We start from the raw sequence: 22,611 nt of genomic DNA on the forward strand, positions 1-22,611 counted from the left end.
GACTGAAATTGTTTGGAAGTTAGAAGTAATGGGTCTGTGGGATGGGGCAGGGGAAAAAATTAGCTTTTATCAGTTCAACTTAAATCCTATACAGGCCTGAATAGTTAAAAAAATAGGAAAGGCAGCAAAAACAAGTATAGACTTTTTCTATATCCCCATATGTATCTCTATATATACATATATGCAAGTTTCTGAAACACAGCTAGTCTACTTATAACTCCCCTGAAGAGCTCACATTTGCAGTTGACTAATTGCCACGATGACAGACAATTCTAAACATGGACTACCAAGTTATACGTTTGCCTGGGACAGTGACTTAACCCCAGCTTATTGGAACAAAACCTACTCCTCCCAGTAACTATTGTAAAGTTCTAGTGAAGGTAATAGAGCTGAACCGTTCAAAGTAAACATATATCTAATTCAGAAGTCTTAGTCAACATGTTTCCTGATGCCTGATGGTTCCAGAAAGGCCCACCTATGGCTGGAACGGATCAGAACTTCAACAGTCTCGTTCACGTGTTCGTAACTGTATGGCTTCAATTTTTGGAACTTACGGCTTCAATTTTTGGAACTTACCTCTTCAATTTAATTTTACCGGTTTTTTCCCATCTTTCTTCTACTCACACAAAACGAGTAAATAAAACATGTGATGCTAAGGAATCCATACAAACCACGCTGAATGGATAAGCACATTCATACAGTCCTTCTTGCCTAATGGTGTATCCTTTTCCTGGGTACACCTACCAGAATAGATGGAGATTCAGCCCAAAATTCAGTACTGCTTACCAAGATTTTCAGTTCAGGCTGGTCTCCATGCAGTTTCATCTGCTCTTGCTGGGGATTTATTTATAATTTAACTCCAGTGTATCTCTATGAGCTGAATGACTGTAAAGTGCATGTAGACTTCAAGTGAAAGCCAGTGTAGGGTTCAAGAGTGTCCTCTCAGGGACAAGATATAATGAAGTTATGATGATATGGATCAATAAAGAACTGATTAAGATATGAATCATATCTTCATAAAAGGTGGCCGATCCTATTAACCACACTCCAGGCTAGGTCTACATGAGTAATTAAGTTCAAAAATCTAAACACCACTTTCAATTTGAAAACTGTATTACAGGCAGATTGTGGTTTTGTCTTCTTAAGGCAAACTACAGTCTGTCATTGCTGTGGTGGCTGCAATTAAGTGGGAAATAAAGTGTTCACCATGTAAAACAGGCAGTTTGATAAAAAACACATAAGAAATAAAAAGTATTTAAATGTTCAGTGACTTATCAGTTCTTATAAGCTGCTGGCATGTGCATTACCTGCATACTCTCGATACTCTACTTCTTTCATTTCATCCTTAGGAAATTCATCTTGCAAGCCAGCTGCCTGGGTAAGAAACAAATGCCTATGAAATAAAAAAAAAATAAAGTGAAACTCATATTAGAGGTCTGAATTTTCTCTCTAAATTTTCCTGTGCAATCTTTTGGGGTGGGAGGGAGGGCACCCTTTCTGAAAGCTGTTTGCTGCTTAACCAGAAATGCAGAATAGCGCAATGTTTGAAAAATGCAATGGAGGCAGCCACGTAGCTTAGTGGCTAATACGCTGCTCTTTTTTATTCTTAGTGCCTAAGTTCAACTATGTCCATGAGACTAAAAGAAAACAAATGTTATAGTCTCCAGTCAGTTCAAGATTCAAACCACAGCTGGCAGCTCTCACTTAAAAGCAGTCCAAAGTTTGGAGAGGAGAGAAAAATGGTCACTTCTTAAGACTTGGAATGTTATCATGCAATATGGCTAAAATCACTGAGCTGGGACTGGAAAATGAAGATGGATCATTCCCATTGTTACATTGTGCTTTTGATGCCATTAGTGTTGACATTTTGCAGCTGAATTAATCTTTCTCTAGGGATCAAGTTAAATAATTTCAATACAAAAGAAACTAATACTACAGACACCTCTACAGACAGACCTATCCAAGGCCTCTTCTTCACTCAGTACCAGGTCATTTGTTTCACTCGAGATTGCAAAACCTCATATATTTGCATATTAATCTTCATATCCTTAAACATTTTGCCAACAGTAAAGGAAAAATCTATTACTCAGCACTTGGTCTGAGAAGCTGGGTCTGAGACAATTACAATAGAAAGAAATTATTTCCAAGCCCCAATGGTATCCCCACTAAAAGAAAGTGAGTGTCTCTAGGTCTTAATAGATTATTAAAGAACCCAGTTTCTTCCCTGAATTTTGGTATTTAGGAGGTTACAGTGTCACTGTCATCCTTCAGAGATGCAAGTCCCACACATATTCAGTCAAATCCTGCCTCCCCTCAACTAGGAAACTACCTTGGCTTTGTTGTAGGAGAGCCCAAATAACTCTAGAAGCAGAAGGTGGCATTATCTTTTAAAAAAATTAATCACTTTTGAGTCTGTAAAGGCATCGTTTTACCTGGGTACGCTCAGATTCTGAAGTCTGCTATCAATCAGTTTTGTCACTAAACCAATATTTTCTTCTTCCAGGAGCTGAATAGAGGCTTTCAAATCACTTACTTCCTTTTGGTACATCTTAACCTTTTGACAATTGGAAAAAAAAAAAAAAAAAGAAGGATCTGAGAAAGTCTATACCCATTTTGGAAAGCTTTCACAGTAAGTATCTTAATAGCACATACCTAGAAAGAATGCAGCTGTATCAGCAAGACTGTGCATTTGGTGGAGAAACATAGTGACACATTTACAGGCAAAGGGAAGGTCTCTCTGGTTCTTTCACACCTTTATTGGAACCCTTTACTAGCAAAACTCTGTCAATCACAGCCACACATTTGGGCTATGCAACACGGAGAGCCGAACCTTCTCATGTAGCCAAACAGGTGTGGTAGGCAGAAGCTCTGGATTTTTCTTTTTGCATTCACACCAGAGCTTTGAGAGAGAAAAACCTTCTTTGTATAGTTAAAGTCAGGCTCTTGCTCAGCAAGTGTTGCTTTTCTAATTCCTGCCTATACACAAAACCGTCTTATCCAGAATTAGTGAAGCTTTCAGTCCAGGTTAGCTACAACATTGGTTAAACCCCAGGTTCTACTTTCTTTTGGATTGGTCATCGCCCCATATTGCCATGAAGTTATATTAACCAAAGGATACCAGTTATTCAGTTCCCACAATTCCTCTCCCTTTTCCTGAAGTACAAGCAAGTTCTTACCCCCTTCACTAGGAAGTGGAATGTCCTATGGGATGAATACCTTCCCAGAAATCTTAGCCATACACACACGTTTAAAAGCAGTACCTAGTGACCTGAATGCATCTGTTCTCACTAAAGCCAAATTAACCCAGCTATAATCACCCAAATTTGCAGTTAAGAACTAGTTCCCATTTCTCCGAGGGATTAAAAAAGGTGAAAATGACAGGACATTAACCAGTAACAGGATGTGGCTTAGCATGATGAGGTGATGCAGCTTTAGTGCGACACAATAACCATGGAAAAATGTGACTGAAGTCTCCAAATCTACTCAAATTTGGAGGTAACTAGTTTAGGGCTGTTTTGGCAAGTCATTTTTCAGTTCAGTGGCCAAACTGAAAACATGACAAATTTTGAACCAGGACAAAACTGAAATGTTTGGTTTATCTCCCCAAAAGAAAATACTGGAAGAGTCTGTCAGCTACATATAAACATTAGCCTGAAAGAAAATATTTCAAAGCACTAATTCATAACATAGGAAACTAGTAACGTAGGAAACTAATTCATAACATAGGAAACTTCTAGTTGAGAGGAAAGAAACCCAAATCCCTCAACTATGAGGTGAGGGCCTGTCAGGACATAAGAGTTCTCCAAAGCAGATCTCCTTTGTTGACACTGCCTAACGTGAGTAAAATTCGTTAAGTGTTCAGTGAGACAGGGAGTTGGAAAGGGAATTCCTACTCATTCAGTGATAGAATGTATAGATTCGAGCTCCTGTTTGTTTATACAAATTAAAACATGAATTCTCTCCTATTGACCCCTACCTCATTGCCTCAGAACCTTTGGTTTGGACACCCTCCTTTGGAAGCTAAATGTGTAGGCTCAGGGCTCATTAAGGGGAAGAAGGAAAGCTGTATCGCTGCATACTGGCAAGTATCTTAAAACTAGTAAGTAAAAGGGAGAAACCTCTGCCAGGTTTGTTGATGTGGCACTGAAAAATAATAATTTCATTTATTAATTTCCAAAAAAGTTTCGCTCAGTTCTAAGCTGTGAGGTTATAAAGGTGGGAAAGGGTATTTCCTCCCTCCAATCTCTTGCTTAGATTTGATCACAACAAAGAATCTGTATTGATTGGAACAAACACAATCAAATTTTCACCATGCAAAAATCAGTTTCCCAAATTTGGCTCACAAAAGTTTTTTCTTGACTTGAAAAATTGCAACTATCTAATATATAGCTCTAAATTGCCATTAAAGGACGGTATAAAAGCTATCAAGTAATCAATTACAACTATATACGATTTTGATTTTCTTCTCTTCAGTGTACTAATCTCCAGGATTTCTTTATTATCTCCCATTTAAAGCTGTCTCAAGCCCTTTCTCCAAAAATGTTTCCAACATCCATATTAATTTTCTTTCAATACAGCAGCACTAGAACTTGAATGCAATTCAAAACTACACTCTTCAGATACTTACATGGTTGAGCCTTTACACTATTTTGTATCTTGATTTCCACAAATATAAATACTTAACTGTATGGAACGTTGTAGTCCTTTGTATAACTGCTTGGGCAGGAAAAGGGGTCCTTCATTTGTGAAAGCAGATGTTCACCTTTTACCTTTATTCACCACTTACAGTTTGCTACTCAGGATTACAGATCAGTTACAGGACAATCGCTCTCCTTTTCCTAGGAAAGTCTTCAGAGGCCCATCACTGGAAACAGTTATGACTGTAGGCCATGGTATTTCAAACCTGAGCTACCACAATAAACTGTAAGCAAGTGATCCTCTTACCTCTTCTTTTAGCCATTCATTCTCTTCAATTTCTCTGCGGCTGTTTTTGTCTAAGTATCTTACAGCATTCTGAGAAAACACAATTTAAGATCATCTCATCTGAAAGCAGGACTTTGACAGTGCTGCATACCATAAAGAAGAACCTTCTGCTATTTAGCAGGAAATTATTAAGAAACATCCACACAACAGACTGTAGCATCCCCTGAGGGATTACCAGGGGATTTAGTCCACAAGGCCAGCTGTTACTTCTCCATCATCCTGCCTAGTGCAGTTTATAAGTCAAGCAATTTACCAATATTTTATAATTTCCCATTATTAAAATAGGACATTTTCTTTCTGCCTAACAAGTTCTGCTAGGTTCCCACTACTGCTCAAATCTTCCTGTTTTCAGGAAATCAAGCCTTTAGCTATTAAAAACCCCAAGCAATATCACAAATGAGGCAGTACTGATCTATGAGAAGTGACTGAAACATGTAGAGGTCTGTGCTAATGAGCCAAGGCTACAATTTAATATTGACGTCAGTAAAAGGAAAGAAACAACGGGGAGGGAAAATACCACTGTAGATCACAATAAGAAGTAGTCCTTTGGATTATGTTCTCACATGACTGAAAATTCCAGCACTGAAGTCAGGGAGTTTACATACCTAATGGGCCTAACCAGTGGTTTGTACAGAAATACACTTTGCATTTTGTGAGCGTAAAAAGTCATCACCATCAATACTTTGTAAATCATGTTTGCAAATCAGAGCTGGCAGAGATGACAAAAAAAAATATCTGTATATCAATAAGCCTAAATTTTACTGTAGACTGCGCTATTTTGGCATTTTAAAAATGTACTTGTAAAGTACAAAACAACATTTTTTTTCATATTGATGTATATTTTCATGCAGACAATCTCTTAGTGTGTTGTTTTTTGAAGTCTATGCAAATGTCAAAACCAAGGTCTCAGCAAAAGTGACATATTCTTGAACAAATCATATCAGTGCATGTTGCCCCAGTTTCCCATAATTCATTTGTGAAATGCCCTCACATCTACTCATTGTTTATCGGATGTAAAAAAAAAAAAAGTACATGCATGTATAACAATAACCATTTCTACGTTTAGTAAGAAGATTTACAGTTTATTTTACTCTCAATTTATCAGAAAAGTTCCAAGTCTTAATTAGAGTTAAAATAATTATTAATGCAGAGTACATGAATCCTAACTATGATGCAGTTAGCACTTTAAAAAAAGGCAGAAGGAATACCTCAGGAGCCTGTTCCTTATTTAACTTCATGTGCCTCTCAACCAGTCTGTCATTTTCTTCTTTCACTGCTTTCAAAGCATTTCTATAATATTCTTCAAAACAAAAAAGAAAATCAGAAATCATTATCTGACATCAGTTTCTCCTGACAACAAATAGATGATTGGCATGTTGCTCCTAAACTGGAACTTATCACCCAGCATCACATGCATAGATGCTCCACAGAAAAGGATTCAAACATCCTTCTCCATAGAAATTGTCCTCCTAAACCCAAAGGATAGTAGCGTTAACTACAAAACTAGAAATCTGAAGAGGTGTACACATTTCTGTTAGCAACTACAACGGCTAAGAAACTGAGCAATTCTCTGCTAAAATATTGGTATCTATCTTAACACTAAATTTTGTCCCTATCAATAGCAGAGGTCCTGCAGTCATGTGAGACATTTGCTTAGAAAAGTTATTTTTTAGGTATAGAAGCATATTGTACCATCTTATGCACATGGCATTTTTTTCAGACAGTTATGATACAGAGCCTAATAAATTTTCTGACTTATCTAAGCCTTCCAGGGAGTTGTAATTTCACAACAGGACAAAATGGAGAATGTGGCAATTGCCTCAATGATTTGCTTTCATCATTATTTGTGGTCATTATTTAGAAAGCATGTCTTATGTCTAGCTGAATTTGTTTGGCTTCAAGTTCTAGTCACTTGCTATTTAATTATTTCATCCTTCCCTTCAGCTGTTTTTGTGCTATTCTGAATAGCCCACTGCTGCCTGGTATTTTCTCCTTTTGAAGGAATGAATGAGATTGTAGTAATTTTCTTTGAAGGAAGGCACTTCATACTTGTTCCAGAGGCTTGAAATTCAGCCTAGCCCTGCACTTGTGTTGCAGACAGCCTATTGCTGATCTGGCTGTAAATGAGTATCTGGTTGTGGACCCACTGTGGAGTCAAAGGCAGTCAAATATGAAAGGTGCATTAGTTATGCATTTGTTCTTAAATTAACACTGTGGAAGCTGGCCTGCCTTAATCAATCTACCATCTAGACTTGGCAGAATGAAATGGAACTGCTTACATACTATAATTAATTCATCTTTTCATTCTTTCAGACAGCTAAACAACCTGAGTTGTACTGGGAGAATGAAGAAAAGGAGGAACAGTTCAGACATACTTACTGTTTCTAAGGAGACTATTTCCCCTAACTCTCTCACTGCAACACTGTTTTCCCCAGACCTCATATAAGTGTAAAGCTCTCTTTTGCTTCCTCTCCCCTCCAGCAATTTTGTTAAAATGTCATCTCCAGACCACATGAACTGTGCCAGCATCAAGTCCTTCAGTGGTACCTACACAGACAGAAACCTCTTCACCTATGCTTATTCCCTAAGCCTGTTACATATTCGAGGAGTGAACAAGCCCAATTTGCTGCCACATCACTCTGGAAGCCTGTTAGTTTTGTAGGTTGGTTTTTTTTTTGTAGGCTAGAAGACTATATTCCCCAGCCACTTTATAAGTTCGATTTTAGGAAGTTGAGTCAAATAGTATGCTAACATCCAGTACTGGCAGCATCATTTTGCAGTATGTTAGTAAGGCAACTGCTGTATGTACCTCTGTAACAGTCCTTCTATAAATACACTTCCATTCGACTGCGAATTTTTGGCTCTGTACCCTGTGACATGCAGGAGGTCAGACTGAATGTTCCTACTGGCTCATTCTGGCATTCTATATAAAAGCCCATTATCTTTTTCATTTCATATTTCAGCAGCTGTATAGCAAAGTTTTAAATTGATTAAGAACATGGAAAACGCATAATGAAAAATACCAACCTCTCCTGAATACAGAGATGGATATCTGACAAGCTATCTGGCAATGTAGAAAACACAGTGCAGATCTTAATCGTGATAAAATATGTTTCAAGAGACAAAAAGATAGCTAGCTGGCTCTTATCCACAGTAGTTGATGCCTGGTAATGGTTGGCACAGAATATACAGAGACCCTTAGAGCAGTGTCACTGCCTGTTACTACCAGCTGCTTGGCTGTGGTCATGCATACTGAGAGGGACATAAGGAAGAAAACCAGGACATCCTTCTCCCATTAGCAGCGTGGGTTATGTAACAGCAAAATATTTAAATGATTTAAAAATAACGCAGTAGTAAAGAAATCTTTGTAAAGCACTCAGCACCAGAATACATAAGATCTCAAATTAATTCCACTGTTGTGTCAGTATTGAAACAGTTCCCAGGATTTCTATATGTCTGTATCAGCAATGTTGCAGGGCCTCATGCAGGAGGCTACGCAACTAGGAGGCAAAGTTCAGACCACTGGCTAAACAGCTCCCTCTAGTTCTGCATTTAAACCTGTATGCTCAATTCAAAAGACTGTTTCAGGAATGAGCTCATACTACTTTCCTGTCAAAGGAGTTTTCAACATGTGAAGTGCTCATAGCACGATGAGAAGCAACAAGAGCAGAGTCAACATTTTCAAGTATGACTGCTAAGGGAGTCCTCTGTGTGTGCGACCTAAATACACATAGACTTATTTTTAGAAAACCGCTGTCCTTCACAGTAACAGTTTTTAAAAATGGGTTGCCTACTTTAAAAGAAAATCATCAGAAGACAAGCTTATCAGTTTCTTTAAGTGTTCATAATTTCTGTAACTTTATCCATTTCTTGAATAAAGGGACTTTTACAGGTACAGTGAGTTCTTCCATTTTATAGGATTATGCAGCCTAGTTTAGGTGCACTGTCTTGGAGAAGTTGATATAAGTTACAGTAACTTGACATCAAACTAAACCTATAATTTAATTAATTCCCAGAAGTAATACAGAAAGAGCTTGTAAGATTTGCATTATACTAGCTGTGAACTGACCTGTAGCCCTGTGAAGGTCATCTTTTTCTTCCTTGATGTCTTTTTCCAGATTCATAATCTTGTTGGCCTGTGTTTTACTTCCTACATTTTTGTACTCCAACCAATAATCCCTCTCAGCCTGCTTTACTGAAAGTCTTTGGTCAGTTTCTTCAATCTGGGAGTGCAGATCTATTAAAGTAAGAATGTCAGAAGGCAAGTTTGTTACCAATTTCTTGAACTGATAGTTCATATTTCTTAAGATTTCATCAAATTCTTTAATAAAGGTGCTTTTACTGGGATTGGAGAAAGAAGGGTGATTCGTCTACACAATAGATTACAATATGATGGCCTCACATAGCATCAAGGGCCACCATCATTGCTGAAAACAGCCTGATCTTATTCTGCAAAGAGACAACAGTTCTCACTGAAATGTTGTAACCAGACACATGTGTCTCCCACTGAGAATCTCAGGGATGGCAGCCAGAACTTTCAACAATCAAAACTGGTCATTTTTGCTGCCATCAATAATTTTGTTTTTAATCTTCCAGTGGAGCCAGTGCATAAGGCTTTCATGAAGTTCAACTTAATGGAAAACATGAAGCCTCTGTACTTGCAGAGTACAGAGTACTTGTAGTACTTGCAGAATACACATCACTAGGAAGGAATAAAACAGAGTCTAATATACGGGGTCTCTTTCTATAAGAGACCCACTTCTATTGAATTTTAACTCAGCTTAATGAACAGGTTTACTTATAAGCTTTCCACAATCTCATACTAGGCTTAGAGAGCTTAATTCTGGGGAATGCTTTTTATGGAACAAGGAAGTTTAGTCTCTATTTGAAACCCAAAAAAAGTACTCAATCCCAACTGTGTGAACTGCAAACCACACTTCCATGAGTCACAACATACCCTTCAGAAGTTGTTCTTTGCCCTTAACATACTGCCATAGTGCTTTCAGTGACTCTTCCACATCATCCCTAGTTACAACCTCCTTTTCATCTTGTTCTCTCTCCCCTGCTTCTATTTGTCTTAGTATACGCCTGATGTGTGCCTGCTGTTCTTCCTTCAGAAGGTCATTCTATGAAAGAAGAACAGAAGAAAAGGCATGTATTAAAACATTTTCAAATTAGTTTTCAAAGTTACAAACTTAAGTAATGAAGTAAAATCTGACCTAGTGCTAGGATGCACTGCAAAAGCACTCAGCTAAACACCTATTCTTCATATTCAAAAAGGATGGAGCGGACGGGAGAGTTTGCAAGTCTCAGAATTTTCTCAGTAACTTCAAGACCATTACAAGGAAATGAGAGACAAATGACTGCCATACTCTACTTGGTGCAGCACATGAATAGTCCTCCATTGCCTGGAAAGAAAGTTCCTGGGTCTATTTAATAACAATATTTATTTGTAGGAGTTACGTACTTCACTTCAACATTCTTCATGCCAATTTGCCCCCTTCACATAGAAATGTCAGACAATTAGGTCACCTGCATGCAACCATAGCAGAAAGTCTTGTCAGAGCCGGAACTAGTTATACCTACTGATTACACAACTGTGATTATATCCCCTCAACATGACCCTCTCAAGTGACACTCAAATTATTTGAAATTACTGATCATGTAATGTTTGCTCCCAAAGGATACCATAAAGGAGCAAATAACCATACCAGCCAAACTGTAACAATAACTATGCAGTAAAGAAAGCCTCAAACATTCCCCACTTCTAGAAGGATTAAATCTAAACCACTCAGAAACATTAAGCAGGAAACAAAGAATGGAGCTCAAAGAACTATCAAAACATGGGTAAATTAAACAAACAGCATTTCAAGCATCCCCTGAGGTACGCTGCGCAGTCTAAGATATGAAGGAGTCCTTGAGAGACCATGAACTAGCAGCAAATTGGGGGAATAACCATAAGAGACTTCAGACGTCTGCAGAGAGAAGAGCCAAATGCCACTTCCACTGATAGTTAAGGCCACAAATGAAACATAATCCAGGCTTCAAGACTGAAAGGAATACCAAAGAAAGCTAAACAAATAGATACTTACAAGTAGGACAAGTATCAGGCATGGGAAGGACAGAGAGACATTGTTTCTTTCAGTTTCACTGCTATAGGAAGTGCAGGTTGCAACATTGTTTAATCACATGATCCAGTTTAAGGATTTTTGAGGGATTTGAATTCATTTCGTTAGATAACTGTATACATATCCACTTTCGAAGTTCACTGCTCTCAGTCATCAGATGCCATGTTACAGTTCTTTATAGATGGTACTTAATATATGGTTCTTTAAAGTGTCACTCAGGTGTGATCAGTAGTTACATATGCTTGTTTCCAAAAATGACTCAACAAAAGTCTTAATCCACAAGAAAGGGACTCTTCATCAAGCAGTGCTAAAAACTGCACCTAGACAATTGTGAGATGCTTTCTTCTTTGTTCATTGTAACTAAGTTTGCAAGAACAACTGAACTCTCATAGATACCTGTGCAATTCCATTACCTCAGAAGTGAATCAAAGAAGGTCAGCAAATCTCGATACTTGGTTAGATCTGCTAATACTACTGACAAAAATGAAGTTAATACACTTTATTCTTCTTTGTGCTGAAAGCACATTCTTGACTTCCTTGAGAAATATTTGCAGGATTGTTTAAAAAGGCATATCTGAATGCACTGCCGTAAAGTTACCTACTGAAAGGGGGCTCGCTGTCTTATGTTTGCTTCAGAGTAAGATTAAATACTTAGGCGGTTACTGAGGATCTCATGTGGTTTGGAAAACACCTTCACTGAACTCACTTTTACTTACTGCTGTGTCCAGTTCTGCAATGTGCTACTTCTGCAGCTCCTTTTTGCATGGTTATATTTAGGACATTTATGCTTTATGTCACATTTAATTCAGATAACACTTTAACTTTTAAGCACATAAAATAACTCACTAACTCTAGTTTCATTGTCTGTAAGAAATTCACTGCAATGACTAGTTACAGTAAATGTAGTATTAGGTTTAAAAGAAGAAAAGTGAATCTGTGAGTTAAAATACCACATATAAAATGTGTTGGGAAAAGGATGCATGGTCACTTACTCTTTCACGATATTCTTTGTTCTTTTTTTCCACTTGTTTCAGGTCAAACAAAGCCCGATCAATTGCTGCTTCTTTTGTCTCAATTCTGTGGAGAAAGAGTAAAGAAAGAGAAAGTTCTTACAAAAACCGAAGAGAGAGGAATGTTACTTAAGCTAGATTACATGTAAATAATACTGAAATGTTTATTTTCGTACCATATTGTTTGACTCATTTGGGTAGATACCAGTGTCCGCTTACTACACATGAAGAAATTATTTCCTACACACATCTGGACCTTCATGTTAGTTTGGATCTCATACTCCTACCGAGAAAGAGACTCCCTGATTATACTGTTCTTTTGTAAGCACTAGAGAGGATTAAGCTGGTTTATTCTTTCTGTATGTGGTTTAGCTGACCTATTGCACAGGTCACTTTTAGGACAAGATTATTTGTACTCCAGAAATGTTTATTACTTGCCACTCACTATAGAGGAAGCCTAGGCAACTTGCTCAGACATAGGTCGGATGAATCCCAAACTGGAGAATTAAATGGAATTCAATTCTTCTGAAAATGTGGTTTGATGAGCTTCATGAACTGCATTTGTACACCAAGAACTTGTTAGCCTTTAAGAAGCGCTAAGGGAATAGGGACTGCAGCCCAAGTAGTTTCCTCTAAGTATGTTTATACATTTTTGTCGAAGAACTAGCTCACTGCTTTCACAATTTTCATAGAAAAATTCATTCTTTTTGCCACAGCTGTAAAACAAGCATTTTTTTTCTGGTGTTCTCTCTTCTAGAATGAGAAACGCTGGGTTGCAAATGGTGTCTGCTAAATTCTCTGCAATCATTCTCTCTCTTCCTGGATTTCATTCACCATACAGCACAACAGACGCAAGTACTACAATTATCACAATGTCTTTTACTGTTCCAACAGCTATTGTTCCTTGGGGTTTTTGTTTTGGGGTTTTTTTTGCCCCTCCCTATTATATTAAGTTGGTTTAAAATAAGATGATTTTTTCTTGGCTAAGTTTAGATCACTCAGTTATGCAAATTGCATGTTACTAGATTTGCATCCTCTGGTGTCAGTGTGCTCCAGGGTATTCTTCAGGTTCTTCATTAAGTACAAGGATATTAGTTACGGAGCCTAGAACAGAAATATAGGGGTATGGTGGTGATGGATGCAGAAAAAATATCTCACTTATAAGACAGAGGTGACAGCTTGGCCACATACTCTGACCTCCTAAATTACCTGCCATTTTAAAACAATTAAACCATTTCTGTATTTTGAATACTGATGCTGATCTTAATTTCTGCTACTTTAAGATTTTTCATGAAGTGGCAGTCTATATCCGTCACTTTGTTAATGTCAAAAATTTATATGAGTAGAATTTGCTATTTTGTCAGCTACATATTGGAACTTTGCTCTTTATTTTTCTATTTTCAATTTGTCAGATTGAAGAAGCTACAAAACAGCTAAACTGATGATTCCTTTGATATTCTTTTTCTCAACTCTGTATACTAGGTTTCATCCAGCTGATCTCATCATCTAGAAACAACACTCCTCTCCGGTACCACGACAGTTTTGTTAGTCATCTATAGGATGTTACTAGGGCAAGTAATTCACGGGATTGTTGTTCCTAACCAATCCTGAAACAGAAAACTGTATTGAAAATGCAAAAAAACTCACTATGAACAGCAAACATTCTTCAATGTACAGGAGAAAAAGCAGGAATGGAAGTTAAATAAATACTAAACGCTTGATAAATGCTAAAGTGAAATGTGAAAGATAGATACTCACTTGTATGATTATGCTGCTTTGTTCAATAAAGTGGTACAAAGAAGTTATAGATTACCGAGGTGAAGATAGAGAGGGAAAGAGAGAGCAAGAGGGAAGGACAGGACCGAGAGGGAGAGGGAGAAAGATAAAGACAGAAAGAAAAATACTTTTCTTCCCTTTTTCCCTTACTGTTGCTGTAGAAACTAAATATCCTGTGTCAGTACAGCACCCATTTCAGTGGAAGAGTCTTCAGACAAATGAGTCATTTGCTTGGATATTTGAATATGCACAACAACAATTTTATCAGAAAGTGGTGCAGGTTTTTTTCTCAGCCTAGTAATACATTTGCTTATTTCTTAGCAAAATGGATAGGTTGGTTTGTTGACTTTTTTGATGGTATTTATTTGTGATATGATTCAGCTAAAACTGGTCTGTTTCACTATGGAAACTTGTACTTCGTTCTTCAGAAAACAAAATAGAAATTTCCACATAAACCCTGTAAACTCCTATAGATGTCACTAGAACTATATGTGGTTGTTCTTCAGTTTGCTTACCCGGCTTTTTATTTCTACACCAAGGCACTACTCTTTGCTCCCTCAATGCTGATAATCATTGAATATTGGATGCTGTTGAGGTTTTTCCCTTTCAATTTCTATCTCTTTGATAAAAGTCACAGAGATTAATTTTTCTCCTTTAATCATCTACTCAAGAGATTGGAGAGCAAATAAATTGGACTATTTTGTAACTACTTCACACATTCCCCTCTTGGCTCTTATTTTTCTCTGCTTGATTTTAAGAGACCTTTAAGTTATTCCTCCATTATTTTCAAAATAAATCCTTTTCCTTTGTGCTCCACTCTCAGCTGTACCAAGGGAGCAAACTGTAGGTCTTGAGGTTTTGGCTAGTGACTACATGCCCCTGTGAACACCAAAGTACCCTAAAAAATATAATCAAATGTGATTTTGCAACTTCAGAGTATGCTGATCAAAAGCTTGCTACTAACAGACAAAAATGTGGGGTTTTTTTGTTTTTAATAAAACTCTCTTTACAAAGTTATAACCTAATGACATGAAATTATTTCTGACCCACTTCAATGCTTTCTTATAGGTATAGTTTATAAAACGTGTATTTCCAAAACAGCCTTGAAAACCCAAAACAAGAACACAAAAGAACACTACACAACTGCCACAGTCAATCAGCTCAGGCTCTGAATTGGGTAAGTTGTCTTTGTTATCTGCTTTATCCATTCACATATTCTACATGAGTGAAAAGTTTAATATATTTAACCTACTGAAATTCTAGTAAGGCTTCTGGGAAAGCTGATTCAGGTTCTGTAAGTTGCTTCTCTGGTTTCTCCTCTTTCTTCTTCTCTTCCATGCTTTTTGTTGTACTTATGCTAGAAGTTAGATCTAAAGGGAGGAAAGGGCAAGCAGAAAAGAAGAAGAAAAAAAAAAAAGATAAATTAATGACTTACAAGGTGTCATATGTTCACCAGCCTTTGTCACTTGTGACAAGTTCTTAACAGTTCCGAAATAACACACAAAACAAGATGTTTTGTTGACAACAATAATCCTGCCCAGGGCAGCACTCAGGCCCATGTTTTTGGGACATCCAGAAGTGTTGGCCTGAGTAAAGATATGTTTGTGAACCGTGGCCTCTATCACTAGTTACTTACTGCATCCCTTGCTGTGGGCTGTGTTTTACAGTCTTGCAAATCAAACAAGCAGTTGTTCCTTTTCCAGTCCTTTGTCTCTGTTTCTTTATCAGGCTTGTTTTATCGAGTCCACTTGTTAATATGCATCTCTCTCCCTCTCCTTCTATTCTCCTAGTACTATGAATATTTGCCTTTCACTGCAACTCTGCAATCGGTTTTCATTGTCAGAGCTGGAACAAAACCGCTCTCTGAAGGGATATGCATGTCAGCAGTATTCCCTGGGCACGTTGTCACAACTACCAACCTCAGAATTCAACTGACAATGAATAGTTCTGTAATGGAACTGGTAGCATATATTATAAAAAATAAAAAAGGCATAAGAAAAGGGCATTTATGAAGACTCCTCACTTTTAACAGTCACATAACCAAATGCCAAAACCAGATTAGTTCATATAACATCGGAGGTTTTATTACTGAATGAGTAGAAACATTGTATATAATTAGTTTTCATATTAAACTGCTGTTCTGAATTCAAGTTCTGAATTCTAACTGTTATCACTCTTATAGCTAAAATTGATACCAACTTGTTCTGTGACTAAATACAGCAGGCTGGATACTTTTCCTATTAAAACAAGCACAAGGAAACAGAAAAAAAACAGTGGAAAGCCACATAGCAAGCCTGCCAAATCGCTGTAAAATCAAGGGAATGAAGTTAAACCAACTATCGACAGATCCACTCTAATGCATATGCTGGCACATGCCTTCTCGCTGCACTCACCACACCCTGAAGCGAGGCAATGTCAGCTTTCTGTATACAAAATAACTTTCTACTCTAAATGAGTAGTTGATGCCTGCTGATGAAACAAGTGAGGGTGCTGAGGGCAGGCAGTGTGCTGTATATTGCAGAAAGGCATGTAAAAGGAATGCTCGCTGTGTGGCAGCTCTACCAGGTAAGTGAAAGAAAGGGTAAACATACCTTGGAGTCTACGTCCCCACGCAGCTCCTTAGACCTTGGAATATCCTTTTTATAATGTTTTATCCAGAAGAATTTTACTCCCACTCTGCCGGAAACCTGCTTGTGCAGATTTTGTCTGTTCTGCTGCTGAAGAAAAGTTCGCACTCATAGGGACAATTCTCTAGAGCTGTCAAATCACCATCTTTGCACCACCTGATTATTTATGGCGCAGATACAGCTAATTCCATTCACAGAAACCTGGAAAATTCTGACTCCCACCAGCAATGTCTTGAACTTCTGAAGTGTCCCAGATCAAAGTTTTAATGGTTGCTACATATTAGTAAAATATTTCTACTGTGGAACTTCAATACAATCACACCTGTGTCACAGTACCACCACATGACTGCAGTAACCTTACTGACATTTACCAACCAAGAAAAAAATCCTTCTTTTCCTGAGCATCCACTTGAGTCTGAAGCCATATTAAGTCCTTAATATTCACACACAACCTTTGCAGATACCAATTTAAGATAAGCTTTGGTTTACTGAATACAGTATTTTTCACAAAACTTTTAAAAATCCTAACCACATGACTGTTGTAAGATTGAGATTTTAAAAAAAGACCAAGTAAATTAAGAAAAAATCTCACTAAGACAGGAAGTTAGGTACTTAGCTCCCCTAGATCCCTTTGAAATTTCCAGCACAAATGCAGGATACATTTTTTAAGTATAAAAAAGAATCTGTGATCCTTCTTCAGTGCAGAATTAACTGGGGTGGTATTGATTCCACTTTCACTTGAGCATTTGTTTTACTGATTTTCCTCAGAAATGGAAGATCACTAAATGGGTAATCAAATCCCCTGCTTAAAACTGAATACAAACTGAAGCATTTTGAGCAGCAGTACTTTGAAAAGATTTTGGGGATGGTTTTTTTTGGAACTCCAGCCCCAGGTGAGCTCCAGTGATATATTGAGTTTCTTCCTGTGCAAGTAGCAACAAGAAAGTCTCCAGAAAGTTTTACCTACAACAAGGTAAAAAAACATACTACAGTAACAGATTTGCTGGATTTTGCAAACTATAGAAAATACACACACATGGGAGAGAAGGAAACATATTTAGGGGGACTGAGAACTGGCTGCAGATTTTTAAACCAGCAGGAAAACATTTGCAGAGGGCAAGATTTATTTCTTCTCCCAAACAAATAAATCATGAGGCATAACTCTTGACAGACCTCCACTATCGCTACCAGCGCTTTCTCAATCGATAACTACACTGCCATTATGTCCTTAGAAGAAGCAAGCAGATCCCAGACACTGCAACCCAACTACTGTGACTGTCCAGACACTCACTGTTGGGACCACCTGTATGGCAGCTTACCACTCATGTGAGCTCTACCACTATCATCAGTGCCATCCACACCAGCACTCACACTGTACCTCAAGTAGCCGCATTAATAGTAGCCTCCACTCCCTCAGTCCCCATCAATAATTACCTCAGCACTCTGCAGCCACACTGTAACCCCTTCCCAACCTCCAAAGCAGGCTAACAATTCCCTCTGCCCTCAACTCCTTCCTGCCCAACCCTTCCTGCATGTGCCTTGCACGTATACCCCTTCATCACCACACACTACCCCCTTCATCACCAGGCACCTCAGTGGATGGAGCTGGGCCACCCCAGAGCCTCCCTGTCTGCAGCCACCAGACCCCACTGGTGTTGCCACTCTGTACCTAAGCCCCTCCATACTGGCCCCACCGCCTCTGAGCACCCACCACCAAAGAGTTCCCTATAGGGCTAAGCTTTGAGGTATCTCCCCTCACCCTGCTACCACCCACACCCAAGTCCCCCTCATGACTCTGGGCACCTGCGCCCCCCACCGCCCCGCGCCCTCAAGGCCTAAACGGCCACCACCCCCCCCACCCCGGCACCCAGTCACCACCCGTATCCCTGCACCCACACACTGTTTCTACTCCGCGGTAGCCTTCCCGGCCCTTCCGCAGGCCCCGCCGCCCCCGGCCCGGCTGCGGGAGGCGGTCAGTCGGGGCCTACCGCCCGCCACGGCGCCACCGCGACGCCAACGGCCGCCGGTCGCCAAGGCAACGGGAGCCCCCGCCCCTCCCCGCCCCTCGGCGAGTTCCGAGGGTCAGCGGCGCCCTCTGGCGGCGGCCCGCGGGAGCTACCGCCGGGGAAAAGCCCGCGAAAAGCGCCGCGCCGTCCCTCGGCGGGGAGAGCGCCCCGCACCCGAGGGGTGAGGAAGCCATCGCCGCGGGGGCATGAGGCGAGACACTCCTGAGCCTCTCCTACAGAAACAGTCAGGTACACTGAGAGTGTATTTGCTTTGTGATTCCTGCACTGGCACCCCACCTTAGGAAACGAGAAAAGCAAACGTTAGCAGCAGCACGGGGATGATTTAAGTTCTGAGAGGGACCTCTGTGTGGCAAAGCTCATGGGCCAGCCAGAGTTTCACCCAGACGGACACCTACAGCAGCAGACTTAAAAGCGTGAGGTAAAATTGCAGCTATCTTCAAGAAAAAGTGCATTTCCAAACCCTGCAGTGGTATCTGCAGTTCCACACTGAAGGTGAGCTGGGTCAACCGTGGCTGCAGAGCTGCTTTCTCAGGAACAAGCTCCTTAAGCTGTCCAAGGCACTGAAAGGGAGCAAAGTCTTCCACCCTCGTAATAGGCAGCCATACAATACTGCCCGTAACCCCCTTTGCTCCACACACGAGTGCTGTGCAAAAAGCCATGCCCCAGCGATGAGGACGGGGCATAAGAAGATGGAAAGGGGTGCTGGAGGCTGATCCTGAAGTACTTCTGCTTCTCTCTTGCTGGCCAGCAGACCTCCGTTGGTTTGGGATGAGCTCTGTACGTTGTCCTCCTTCCTAGGACATCAGTGCCTGAGCCACGTAACCCTGAGAGCCATAGTCTACCACAGAAATAAATTGTGAATCGCTATAGTAAATGCCTTTGTCCTCATTCTTGGGAGAAATTCACATTTACCTACTTTGTTCAGAGTTTTTGGCCAGTCCTGTGAGAGCTTATGTTATCCCATGACAAGTCCTGTTTGATATAGTACAGCAGTCACTGTAATTAAGGCATATTGATTAAAGCAAGAGCAAAACACTTTCAGTCCTATAGGCAGCGACCATAATTTGCAATGCATCTGTATCGAAGACAGTAGGAAGATGCTGTTTATGTTCATTCAGTGGTCCCACATAACTGTTCAGCTGAGAAAGCAAAAAAGGAAACAAACAAAAAAACCCCAAATCATAAAAAACTAGTGACTTTTAATTTCCTTCTCCTGTATTATGGATTGAATGATGCTATCAGGACACAGCAGCCAGCTGACACATAAGCCAGGCATTGAATTGAAGGCAGGGAAAAAGAAAGAACAGTGTCTTAAGTCAGCTAGCAAAGGTAAACACAGCCTTGACCTTTGTACTTTGTAGCACAAGATCTTTAACTTGGACATATTTAAATCCCGCTATGCCAAAAAGTAGCAGTGCTTAAACTTGACTGTGGGCAACCTTTGCCTTTTTCTATTTGTACGGGCAGACAATATTTACATTTTTTAGAAAGTCTTGTCTTACATCTGGAAAGAAAAAATATTATGGTAAGTTTGAGTCCCTATTTCACAGATTAACAGTGTTGCCAGGATCAGGCAGTGCTTTTAGCTCTTCTTTGACCCTCTGTTAACAATCTTGAACACGGGTGCCAGGAAGACCTGCTCCATAATCTTCCTGAAGCCTGAGATTAGGCTGACTGCTCTGTAGTTCCCTGGATCCTCCTTCTTGCCCTTGAAAATGGGTGTGATATTTGCCTTTTAACGATCTTCAGGAACCAATATATACACTATATGAAATATATATAACATACACATATATAGAAATATATATGTATAAACAAGTTACCTAAAGGGAACTATGAAGAGAAGATGGAGGAGAGAAATAGCTTTACATTTCAAAGAAGGAATTTTAAAACACCTCACTTGTGCCCCTGAATCCAAATCTGTTTCAGAATTGAACGCTGATGAGCATGGGACTGCCACTTGAGACAGATCTGGGTGACAATACTCTCACTGGTACACACTTTACATAAGGACCTTTTCCCCCCTTCAGTTCTGGAAGGTGATCAAAATCTTAACTTCCAAGGCTGGGAAAAATGTTCCTTCCCTCAAATGGGGGAAGATGAGTTTTGTGACAAGATTTAGCCTTTGTTCTGCTATGTCCTCAGAAATGTGGTCAGAAACTGGCTGAACTGTGAAGAAATGGTGATAGTTGCTGCTTCTGTTGGCCCTTCAGCAGTAGCTGCGATGGTGGAGTTCACCCGCCCTTCTGTGTAACGATGGCATGTCAGAAGTGCTTTGGGAGGAAGCAGCTTGTCTATGAAAATGTCTGGAACTGGAAGGTGCTGCTAAAGAGCATGGAAATGCTGTGTGCATGGATTCCAGCTTCCCACCTCTCCCATGAGCTGAGCCTGGAGAATTCCTGTTGAGAACCAGCTGAATCCCAGTGGCCTTTCAGTCAGAAGGGTTGTGGGTACAAAAGAAGGGAAATACTCCCTACCCTCTTGAGCAAGCCCTTTTCCTCCAGGGGAATGAGGGAAATATAATTCTTTCTGGGAAGAAGCAGCTTGTATCTGGGGGATGCTGAGTTCAGTGACGTTCAGCTGGAGCAAACTTCTCCCTTCCCTGTCTGGAGCTCAACCAGGCTATCATCAGGGCTGTGGTGGCTATGATGGGCCTCCTTCTTCACAAAGAAGAGTTTCAAGGGCATGTGCATGGCCAGATATCCTGGCTGACAGAACAGGGTATGAGTCTTCTTGACGATATGTAGGTTAGAATTGCCCCTCCTCCTTTACATTGTCTCCTTGACTGGGGAAAGATGTCATAGAATCGTTCAGGTTGGAAAAGACCATTAAGATCATCAAGTCCAACCATAAACCTAACACTGCTACGTCCACCACTAAACCATGTCCATAAGCACCTCATCCACACGTCTTTTAAATACCTCCAGAGATGGTGACTCAACCACCTCCCTGGGCAGCCTGTTCCAGTGTCTGACAGCCCTTTCAGTGAAGAAATTTCTCCTAATATCCAATCTAAACCTCCCCCGGCACAACTTGAGGCCATTTCCTCTTTGTCCTATTACTTGTCACTTGGGAGAAGAGACCAACACCCACCTCTCTGCAACCCCCTTTCAGGTAGTTGTAGAAATCGATAAGGTCTCCCCTCAGCCTCCTCCTCTACAGGCTAAACCACCCCAGTTCCTTCAGCTGCTCCTCATCAGACTTGTGCTCCAGACCCCTCACCAGCTTCGTCGCCCTTCTCTGGACACGCTCCAGCACCTCCATGTCCTTCTTGTAGTGAGGGGCCCAAAACTGAACACAGGATTCGAGGTGCGGCCTCACCAGCGCTGAGTACAGGGGCACGATCCCCTCCCTAGTCCTGCTGGCCACACTGTTTCTGATACAGGCCAGGATGCCGTTGGCCTTCTTGGCCACCTGGGCACACTGCTGGCTCATCTTCAGCCGGCTGTCAACCAACACCCCCAGGTCCTTTTCTGCCGGGCAGCTTTCCAGCCACTCGTCCCCAAGCCTGTAGCGTTGCATGGGGTTGTTGTGACCAAAGTGCAGGACCCAGCATTGGCCTTGTTGAACCTCATCCAATTGGCCTGGGGCCATCGATCCAGCCTGTCCAGATCCCTCTGCAGAGCCTTCCGACCCTCGAGCAGATCAACACTCCCGCCCAACTTGGTGTCATCTGCAAACTTACTGAGGGTGCACTTGATCCCCTCATCCAGATCATCGATAAATATATTAAACAAGACCGGCCCCAATACCGAGCCCTGGGGAACACCGCTTGTGACTGGCCACCAACTAGATGTCACCACCTTCTGCTGTCCTGCACTGCCTCTTCTCTCTGGTGCCCTGTCCCAGACTTTCAGCCTCGGTGTGAGACTGAACCCAGGGAAGGCTTTCAAGCTTTCTCAAGTGTTGCTCTGCTTCGGAAGCCAGGGAAGGCATGACTGTTCTGACCTGGGATTTCACAGTCATTGATGCATCTTCCTGTGTCATTTCAGCCCTTCACTTACTGCGGAAAGACAAGCATCCTACTGTGCAGCAGGCAGCAGCTCAGGTCCTGAGGGAC

General features: G+C 40.5%; 1 protein-coding gene across 1 annotated transcript in view; it reads right to left on the reverse strand.

The window, feature by feature from the left end:
- Positions 1 to 15,235, reverse strand: part of CCDC83 (coiled-coil domain containing 83) — a 33,239-nt gene extending 18,004 nt beyond the window's left edge. The window contains exons 1-8 of the mRNA XM_009807228.2: positions 15,150 to 15,235; positions 12,104 to 12,188; positions 9,941 to 10,109; positions 9,053 to 9,220; positions 6,192 to 6,283; positions 4,945 to 5,013; positions 2,433 to 2,554; positions 1,308 to 1,393 (exon numbers count right to left, since the gene is read on the reverse strand). Coding sequence (XP_009805530.2) covers positions 1,308 to 1,393; positions 2,433 to 2,554; positions 4,945 to 5,013; positions 6,192 to 6,283; positions 9,053 to 9,220; positions 9,941 to 10,109; positions 12,104 to 12,188; positions 15,150 to 15,235 — 877 coding nt within the window. The remainder of the gene's footprint in view (positions 1 to 1,307; positions 1,394 to 2,432; positions 2,555 to 4,944; positions 5,014 to 6,191; positions 6,284 to 9,052; positions 9,221 to 9,940; positions 10,110 to 12,103; positions 12,189 to 15,149) is intronic.
- Positions 15,236 to 22,611: the final 7,376 nt, after the last annotated feature.

The sequence above is a fragment of the Gavia stellata genome, chromosome 1, assembly GCF_030936135.1.
Source record: "Gavia stellata isolate bGavSte3 chromosome 1, bGavSte3.hap2, whole genome shotgun sequence".
NCBI lineage: Eukaryota > Metazoa > Chordata > Aves > Gaviiformes > Gaviidae > Gavia > Gavia stellata.